The following is a 10,244-nucleotide window of genomic DNA, read 5'->3' as shown; positions in this document are numbered from 1 at the left end:
AACCTGACATTTTGAGTTATTATGTTGAAAATTTAAAATAATAAACCAGTACTTGTACCTGTGCTGTAAACATACTAACATCTATATTTGTGCCAATTCTATGTTTGGAATTCAGGCAGGTCTCGCGATATAATTACGACTATGGCTCAGAAATAAAAATGAATGAGCTCAATTACTTGAAGAGTCACTAATATGGTATTTCCAAACCAACTACTCACCATGTACTGTACTTACAGGGCTGATAAAGTTAAGAAGTGATTATAAGGGTCAGCTATCCAAATGCCAACTTCCAAAATCCTTTCTCATTTGTTCTTGAGTAATTACACATTTATAACAAAGTGTGTTGATGCGTATTGTCACAAAGTTATGGCAGTGAAAGCCAAACAGATGCGATGTTCCATGTCGTGAGTAATTCAACTCTAAAATGAAGCTCTGACACTGAGCAGCAGAGAGAGCTTCAGAGGAGTTTGAACGCCTACAGCAGTCAGGTTAGACTCTACTCCCACGTGTGGGAACATTAGTCACACCTCGTTAATTTCCCCAGCACTGATGACGGAATCAGGTCGCGTATAAAAGCTGCACCTGTCCACCGTTGGACAGCCAGTGGAGCAGAGACGGACTGAGTGCGTCAGCTGGTCCTCACAGAAAAGAGCAAGAAAAACAAAAGAAAATGAGTTTGACTGTCTCTGTTTGCGGCGTGTCTCTGCTGTTACTGCTTCATTTCGTAGGAGCCAAACCCGTTTCTGACCTTCAGGTGAGTTTACCTGAGCTTTCAGCTGGTGTAAATGTCTCCTTTTATAATGATGAGTTATTTATTGCTGAATCTTTGCGGGTTAGTTTCTTAGCACTGTGCAGAAATGGCAACTTTATTCTAAAAGCATCTTTATTTCATTTCTCCTCAGAGTTTCAAGCAGCTTTTAGAAGAGGAGATCAACGCCTCACCGTTACTCCCCGCAGACGAGACTGAGGTGGAGGGGAAAGACCTGCACACGGGCAAGTCGGTGTTCGGGGCGCCAGAGGAACAGCCATGGGACTCCTCTGACCCCAGTAACTCCGCACTGGTGGCTAAACAGAACCTCCTTTCCCGCATCTTCAAAGATCTCGTGAGGACCTCCAAGCGCTCGTGGAGCCGGTATAAGAAGGGTGGGATGAGGAGCTGTTTCGGGGTCCGATTAGAGAGGATCGGTTCCTTCAGTGGGCTGGGATGCTAAAGGTAAGAAGCAGAAAACTTTCCGTTTAACGCTATTTGGAATAGTTGCAAGACAGAAAAAAAGACAAACATAGTTTCAATGTCTTTCTTTTCATTCTGAGTAACAGAAACAATTTGCGCCACTAAATGTTACATTTTATGAATACATGCAGTTAAAATATTGTCTTGATGCAGAGGTATTTTGCGTTCATGTATAACTTGATATGATTTGTTAATATGAATATAAATCGATGGTAGAAGCAGTATTATGGTCCCTATGTGGAAGATTTAAGTCACATCCTATTTTGTTTATTTATTTTTAATAAATATCATTATACATATAATTAATCAGATCGGATTTCGTATGTCATTGTGTGAGAACAGCTGGGCAGTTCTAGCAGGTGAGGGTGGCTCTTCACTGGGACTAATAACGTGTTGTTCTGTCAGCAGGCGGGGACCTTCAGCGCATCAGTGTGAAACGCAACCAAGAGCCGAGCTCCCCTCACACCACAAGGTTTTGACTGACACTTTAAAGGGCGGTTGATTCAGACTCTGCTGTACATGGTTCATATTCAAAACTGTGTTTTCCTTTTTCAAATGTGAGCTGTTAAATTATTATAAATGTATTTATTATTTATTTTATGCTGTTGTATAAGAGTTGCCTTGTAATAGAATGTACTGCAGTAAAACAGTTATTTTGCATAATTGCTGAGTGTTGCATTCAATTCTTTCCTGACATAATTTAAAGCAGCTCCAGACTTTCCCAGGAAATATTTTAATGAGATATATACACGTGAAATAAAGGTGTCTGTGATTTGGGGAGCCGGTACCTGAAGGATTTGTTTGGTTTGTTTCATTTGATCATGTGATCACCTGATAGGAAACAAGATCACTTCTGCTGATTTTATTGTTTCCATTAGGAGCAATATAGACGTTTTTTTTTAAATGCCTATATTTCTTAAAATATAATGAATATATTTTTTAAAATTTCCGTGAATGCACTCTGACTCTCACCCCATGATAGCTGAGCTAGGAGCCATCCCACCCTGAACTGGTTAGCAGGAGATGGATGGATGAAAATAAAAAGCTGCTGGGTTAGGCTTCACAAGCACTCCATAGTCAAAGCTCTCATATTTGAGTATTTGAGGTACAAGATATAAATCACAGCTTTCAGAGACACGGCATATGAAACATTTGGTTCCACATGTTCTTGATTGTACATGCCAGTAGACCAAAATGAAAAAACAAGCAAACAATTAATGTTAAAAATGACAAAATGAATCAAACTGAATTTCACCAAATTTCTACAACTTTGTTGTAATTTCTCAACCAGTCTCAGAACAAAAAAGAAACCAATAAAAATTCTCAAATGATGAGCAAAAGTACAAAAATGAAGTATTTTTTAAAATATACTTTTTGGCTTTATTAGACAGAAACAGTGAAGGCTGACAGGAAAGTGAAGGAGAGAATGGAAGACATGCAGCAAAGGACTAGGTCCAAACCCAGCCGCCTGCTCTCAGCCATGCTACATATGGTCACCTGCTCATCCAACTGAGCTAAACTGGTGCCCAAAAATAGACACTTTTTTTTTATTATGTCAGTGACTACTTCACAGATAAATGTGCTCTGTCACTGCACTGTTTCTGTGCTGTTCAGATGAAAGCAGAATGTAAAATATATTAGCCTGACATCAGCCTTATTTATCTTGTTTTAGATATTGTCTAATAGCTTCACTGCATGAAACTTCATTGTGTTTTGTCTGATACATTATATAATATTATATGAATCATATAATATTCTGCTGTACAGTAACAAGTAACTATATCTTACAAAAAGAAGAAAAGAAGTGCTTCATAACTGATGGCTAATCCTGCGGGTTGGCAGGTAGAAGTACAACGCACACAAACAGTAAGACTGGCTAAATATGTGGGGTCAGTCAGTCGGGATTAAATACCAGCCCCTCGGTCAACGAACATCTAAAAGTTGGAACTGAATAGTTTTTTATTGACCACTCAAAGGGTTCCAACCAAATATAAACAATAAAAAATGTGCAGTTTATTTTCACTCACTTGAGTAAACATTATTTTTGTGATATTTGTGTGATGAAACCAACTGAATGTTTACATTTACATTGTGTTGAAATCTTCAATTATAAAATAAAACACCCATGAGTTATGACAAAAAGTATTCCTTTGTGGTCAAGTATTTCTTACCGAAGAGGAAATAAAGTATGTTTTACCTACTTATTACTTAACATAGGTGTTGTTGACTGTCGTTAGAACCTCATTTCAAGTTGTTGCCACAGTCAAGGGCAGGATCTATTAGTGAAACAAACCTAATTAGTAGTGAAGCTTGTCAGGTGGGCATGTATACACTCGTAGAGTATTAGATGCTTCCTTTAGTTACTACTTCTCAATTTTTTGACCCATTCCTCATGACTATTGTTCCAATATAGACACATTTTACCAGCACAGCCAGTCCAAACTATGTCGGGGCCTTTTTAAATTGTATGACTGTTTTCATCAGTTAGACACAAATACCTCAAATAATACGAGTGAGTATCTGCTCAAACACTGGATCAACCTTCTGTTGTCATTAACTGGCTGATTTGCAACAGTCAAAATTAAAGTCCACACAATAATTATCAGTTCTTAATGCCCCCAATAGCACTCACAGACAACTGGTTTAAATTCCTCGATGCATGAGCAACAAAAATCTATCGGAAAAACAAGAAACCCAAAATTGCCATAGCAACACTACAAGATAATAAATGACATGATAGATTAGAAGCAGTACAAATTTGCATTATTATGTCACAGTGAACTAAAATATTTAATCAAATGGATACAAAAGAAAACCTACAATCAGAATCAGAATCAGAATCAGAAACTTTATTGTCATTGTCATGAGAACAGCGAAATTAAGAATGGTCCCCGATCATTGCATCATCCCTAGCAATATCAAAATATAAATAAAACAATAAAATTCAATAAATAAAATAGATAGAATACTTAAAATACTAATAAGATATAACAGTAAAACATTCACATACATTCCCACACACATGCTTCAGACCGTGCATAGATTAACACAAGAGTGGCGTGATGGACATTTTTTTGTAGTATTCAGATGTGTTATTGCAGTTGGATAACAGCTGTGTTTGAGTCTATTAGTCCTTGCTCTGATTGCCCTGTACCGTCTGCCTGAGGGCAACAGTTCGAACAGGGAGTGGCCAGGATGTGAGGTGTCTTTTATGATGTTTTGGGCCTTTTTAAAACAGTGGGCGTTGTGTAGAACTTCCAGTGTGGGGAGAGGGCAGCCAGTGATCTTTTGGGCGGTGTTAATGATCCCTTGGAGTGCTTTCCTCTGAGCCCCTGTGCAGCTAGTGTACCAGATGCATATGCAGTAAGTTAGAACACTCTCAATGGTGGCTCTGTAGAAGGACACCAGCAGTCTCTGTGTGATGTTATTCCTCCTGAGAATTCTCAGGAAGTACAGTCTCTGTTGGGCCTTTTTCAGCAGCTCGGAGGTGTTCACACTCCAGGAAAGGTTCTCCTCTATATTGACTCCCAGGAAGCGGAAGCTTGCCACCCTTTCTACACAGTCCCCATTTATGAATAGTGGTTGGATCTCTGCCTTTTTCCTTCTGAAGTCTATTATGAGTTCTTTGGTTTTTGAAGTGTTGAGGAGGAGGTTATTGGCCTTACACCATGACGTCAGCTGCTCCACCTCGTCTCTGTACGTAGACTCGTCTCCCTTGGAAATGAGCCCCACCACTGTGGTGTCATCTGCAAATTTCACAAAGATGTTGCTGTGGTGGCGAGGAGTGCAGTCGTGTGTGTAGAGAGAGTAGAGCAGTGGACTGAGCACACAGCCCTGGGGTGAGCCAGTGCTGAGACTCAGGGCTGAGGATGTGTGATGGCCAACTCTGACTCTCTGTCTACGGCCCGAGAGGAAGCTGTTGATCCACATGCAGGTGCTGTATGGAAGCCCCAGGTCTTGTAGCTTGGCCACCAGTTTGTGTGGAAGGATGGTGTTAAAAGCTGAGCAGTAATCCACGAAGAGCATCCGCACATAGCTACCATGCTCTTCCAGGTGAGTTAATGCAGCATGGAGTGCTGTGGCTACAGCGTCTTCCGTGGATCGGTTTGCTCTGTAGGCAAACTGGTGTGGATCCAGGCTGCGGGGCAGGGCTGCTGTGATGTGTCTGCGGACCAGCTTCTCAAAGCATTTCATTACCACTGGGGTGAGTGCCACCGGTCTGTAGTCATTCAGGCCGGTGATGTGGGGCTTCTTAGGCAAGGGGACTATGGTGGAGGACTCACAGATAGATGTAGAACTTAAGAAGTTAGAAATTAGAAGTTGGTAACATCCTGGTGGAAAGCAAACAAAATCATTAAATCGTCACCATCACCATATATTATTGTATTATTGTCTAAAGTCCATCATTCAAGCTCGGGTCCTCTACCAGAGCCCTGGGAGTTTTAGGGTGCTGCACAGCATCTTAGCTGTTTCCAGGATTGCACTCTTCTGGACAGAGATCTCCGATGTTGTTCCTGGGATCTGCTGGAGCCACTCGTCTAGCTTGGGAGTCACTGCACCAAGTACTCCGATTACCACTGGGACCACTGTTACGGTTAGAAAAACTGCTGGCCGTTTCAGCAGTTTTTCTAACCGTGGCCATGGCATTGTTGGTAAGTGTTTGTGGTCACCATTACTGAAAGCAGGCCTTTTGAATAAAAGGGTAGGAGTGCTACAATGTTACTGTAGATCAGGGGTCCCCAATCCCATACCACGAGGGCCGGTGTCCCTGCAGGTTTTAGATGTGTCATGATCCATCACAGCTGATTTAAATGGATAAATTACCTTCTCAACATGTCTTGAAGTTCTTCAGAGGCCTGGTAATGAACTAATCATGTGATTCAGGTGTGTTGACCCAGGGCGAGATCTAAAACCTGCAGGACACCGGCCCTCGTGGACTGGGATTGGGGACCCCTGCTGTACAATATGCCGGCCACTTTGTTGTGGCGTTTCATTCTCTATAGATCTTGTGCTGAAAGCTTGTTTCTGTACTGCCACAATTAGTGCCTTGTTCAGCCACTCTTGGATTTCTGGATTTCAGCCACTTTCTCTATCTGCTCGTGAAGGATGTTCTTTGCAGATAAGGGAATCTGCCAGTTGCCCTTGGTTAAGTCTAGCATCGTAAAAAAAAAAACTAGCTCTGCCCAACTGGTCCAGGAGCTCGTCGATCAAACATCAAACCTCATTCAACTTCAACACAGAACCATATGGACCCATGTTTCTTTTTTTTTTTCTTTTTTTTCTTTTTTTTTTTTTTAAATGACATCAGAAACAGCAGTATGCGACATTACGTGATGGCAGAGCTTCAGTTCATCCTTTGTCATTTTTTTTTTTTTTTTTTTTATAAATAGGACAGGGGGAATGAATGAGAGAAAGAGGGGGAGAGGAAGAAAGAAAACCAAAGGGGAGAAGAGACGGTGAGAGGGGGGGGGGGGGGAAGAGAGAGAGAAAAAAAAAAAAAAAAAAAAAAAAAAAAAAGAACTCCTGGGTCACCTGTATGGAGAAAAAAAAAAAACAAACAAACAAAAAAAACAAACAGAGGAGACAGCAAACAACAAAGAGCAACATAATAATAGAGAAAACAAAGCACCATCACAATAAATTAGCTAGTCATAGATATCAATATTTACTAAATAATAAACGATATTGTGCAGCACGCAAGATAGACAGCGCACAGTGTGCTTTGAGGCAGCAGCCAAGAAAGCTTTAGTCCGCGTCTGTGAATACCCATGTGTGCATACCTGTGTGGATCAGCATGCTTGCATTCCAAAGGTTTCTCCATGTAATGATCTGCTAGGGAGTGTGGGGGGGCCACAGCCCCGTCCTCCAGGGTGTGAAGCGGGTATGGAGGAGATCAAAACTCCAGACATCCAGAGGCCCCCAGAACACAAGAGACCATGGAAGACCAACAGAGGGGCAGCCGCGCCACTGTTCCAGTAAGAGCTGAGGAGAGTCCCAGATGAGGGCTCGCCCAGCAGCCGCGGAGCAGAAGTCAGGGGGAGTTGCAGTGACGCGCCCGTGAGCTCCGCCGGCCCCCAGCTGTGCCTGAGTGATCGAGCCCCAGGCCGAGAGGCCGGGGGCACCCCACCTCCAAAGGGGCCCGAGCGAGCCCCAGGCCCCAGGCCCCGACAAGCGGCCGCCAAGGAGTGAGCCGGTGTGTACCCGGATGCCCACCCCCAGACACAAAGAACCACCAACACACCGACACCTGAGGGAGTCCGCCACCGGCAGGGGAAGTGGTGGTGGGTGGAGATAGGCCTCCAAACCTTGGAGGGCCTGAGGTGTCCCCAGAGAGGTGGCGTCTGATACCCAACCTGACATATAGACACAGACATACAGGCACCCACAGACACAAACATCCATTCCCACCCTCATGCTCTCATATGCACTCACTCCACACTCAACCAACGTGGAGACAGACATAAAGAGACGTTGTACACACAATCACACTCCCCAAGCGTACTCTACAAACCGGGTCTAGGTACCCTTGCCCCTGGAGGGGGGAATTGCACCCAGACCCAGGTGGTGTTACCCTTTTCCCTGCGGTGGGGAGAGGCAGACCACCCCGACTCCGCAGCAGCAGGGAGGCCCCACACCCCAGACCGCAGTCGGACGGCCAACTCCTCCTACTAGCCCTCCCGCTCCAGCAGGCCGCAGAGAATGGGAGTGGGAGAAGACTCCAAACCTCCCTCCACCCGCTCATTGTAGTGTTGATGCATATGTGTTCTAAGGTGTAATTAAAACCCAGGAGGGCATGGAGCTACCTGCCAAGGAGCAGCAGGTAAGCGCATAGTCCCTCCTGCTAGCCCTCAATGACTAAGTGTATTTAAAATTGAGAGGTGGGCAACGACGTCAGGGGTGAGGTATACACCCTGATGGTAATTTGGACTCCGTGATTGTGCCCACCCCCAAGATCCTATATGTATGTGTAATGAGAGTGTGAATAATGTGAATGTCTAAGTTGTGGGATAAAATTGAGGCAGAGGCAGCCAGAAGGGGACGGGGGGGGTGGGTAGCCTCCTCTGCACCCTGGTGACATACCCCCACTCCAAGGCCCTGCATGTGTGGGTGGTTGTGGAGGAGCGGGAAGAGGGAGGCAGCTGGAGATGGGGAGGGAAGGAAGGGAGGGGCAGGTAACCCCTCCCTGGGGCCAGCTCCCCCGCTGACCCCAGTAGGCACTCCCACCCTCCGCGACCCGCCAGGGAAGGGGGGCCCAGGCCCATCAGACCGGGGCCCAGTGCAGTAGCGCCCTCCGGCTCCACAGAGCCCTGGACAGTCCACCCAACCCCACCACAGAGAAAACTGCACCCACCCCACCATCCACACATCTTCCAGACTACATAAGACGGTAAACGCCCAGGCTGAGATCTTCCTCCACCTCTCCTGTATCTCCCCCTCCTGCAGAGAGTTCCTGAAGAGAAGAAAGCTCCTGCAAGATGTGACCATCCCCCCCACCAGTTGAAGAGCCCCCCAGGCGGCTCGACGCACCGGCGGCACCCTGCTCCAGGGCCGGGCCCCCATGCACCCACCCGCCCACAACCCCGGCAGCACACCAACCAGGACCCAAGCCCCCGAGGCCCAGCCCGGGCCCCAGCCCAGAGACGGAGCGCCCCCAGAACCTCACGCCCATCCCGGACCCACCCAGGGGCAGCCAGGTTGCCAGGTCAGTAACCCACGTCCGTCAGCACAGACCCTCCCCTAGCCCCGCTGCACGCAGCCGCGAGGAAACAGTCACCTGAGAGCCAACAGAGCCCCCAACCGGACGTGACCGCTACCCCGGGTTGAGCCCCCCAAGGAAGATGCCTCCCGGGAACCCCCCGACGCCCTAAGCCTGTCCCTACCCCCACACCAATCACAACAGTGAAGGCGGGACCAAACTATGACCCCCCACCCCCACTAGGTGATGGAGCTGATAAAAGGGGCCCAGAGCAATTGATCTAATGTGGTGGCAGAGGCTGTGTCAAGACTAATGTAATCTAATAGATAATTTCTATATTGGTTAGAATTAAGATTATTTTTATTTTTCCAGTTCATGAGGACTGTTTTCTTGGCTATGCATAGGGCAGTGAAGATCATATGGGCTATATTCTTTTCTGAAGTGACATTATCTAAGCTGCCCAGTAGACACACTAAGGGGGAAGTTGGAATGTTACATTTCAGACACTTTGATAAGTCTTCACATATCTCGCGCCAAAACTTTTGCACTGGTGGACAGAACCAAAGAGCGTGGATGTAATTGTCTGGTGTATTGCCTTGACAGTGTGAGCAGTTGTTGGAAGATGTAAAGCCCATCTTGAACATCCGATGACCTGTATAGTGCACTCTATGTAGTATTTTGTATTGTATTAATTGCAGACTGGGATTTTTAATTAATTTAAAAGTTTTTAAGCAAATCTGAGACCAGAAGTTTTGGTCTAGGTTGACTGATAAATCTGCTTCCCACTTTGCAGTAGGAAGGGATATTGATTCATCTAATTTAGAAAGTGTTCTGTATATTTTAGATAATAATTTGGGGGATTTAAGAGTAAGAAAATGTGCCGCACTTAGTGGTGTTTGTAATTCAACTTGACTGAGGTTAAATTTCTTTTTTACTATGGATTTAATTTGTTGATATTCTAAAAACCTTGTCTTGTTGATCCCATATTGTTCAACTAGTCTGTCAAATGGAATAAATTCTGTTCCCTCTAATATATGTTCTAAGTATTTAATTCCTTTACAACTCCATTCTGGGAAATTAATCATATTATTGTTTTGTAATATGTCAGGGTTATTCCAGATAGGTGTACGTTTGCATGGGATTAATGAAGACTCCGTTATTTTTAGAAACTCCCACCATGCTGTTAGAGAAAAGCTGATGTTGATACTTTTAAAGCATTCATGTCTTTTGATGTTTGAGCTAATAAATGGTAGGTCTGAAATCTCTAGATCCTTGCATAGTGCCTGTTCAACATCTAGCCAGGGCTCAACTAAGAAG

At 44.7% G+C, this 10,244-nt stretch overlaps 1 protein-coding gene across 1 annotated transcript; it reads left to right on the top strand.

Moving 5' to 3' along the window:
* Nucleotides 1-670: 670 nt before the first annotated feature.
* nppal (natriuretic peptide A-like) lies at nt 671-1,211 on the top strand. The gene is made up of 2 exons (XM_085345233.1): nt 671-754; nt 903-1,211. Exons 1-2 carry the CDS (start codon nt 671-673, stop codon nt 1,209-1,211), a joined length of 393 nt encoding a protein of 130 aa, XP_085201359.1.
* The last annotated feature ends 9,033 nt before the right edge of the window (nt 1,212-10,244 follow it).

This window comes from Diplotaxodon limnothrissa, linkage group LG20, assembly GCF_057381915.1.
Source record: "Diplotaxodon limnothrissa isolate DT_005_m linkage group LG20, D_limnothrissa_male_GT1.1, whole genome shotgun sequence".
Lineage (NCBI taxonomy): Eukaryota > Metazoa > Chordata > Actinopteri > Cichliformes > Cichlidae > Diplotaxodon > Diplotaxodon limnothrissa.
Note: the sequence above shows the minus strand (reverse complement) of the source record. Positions and strands in the feature narration are given on the sequence as shown.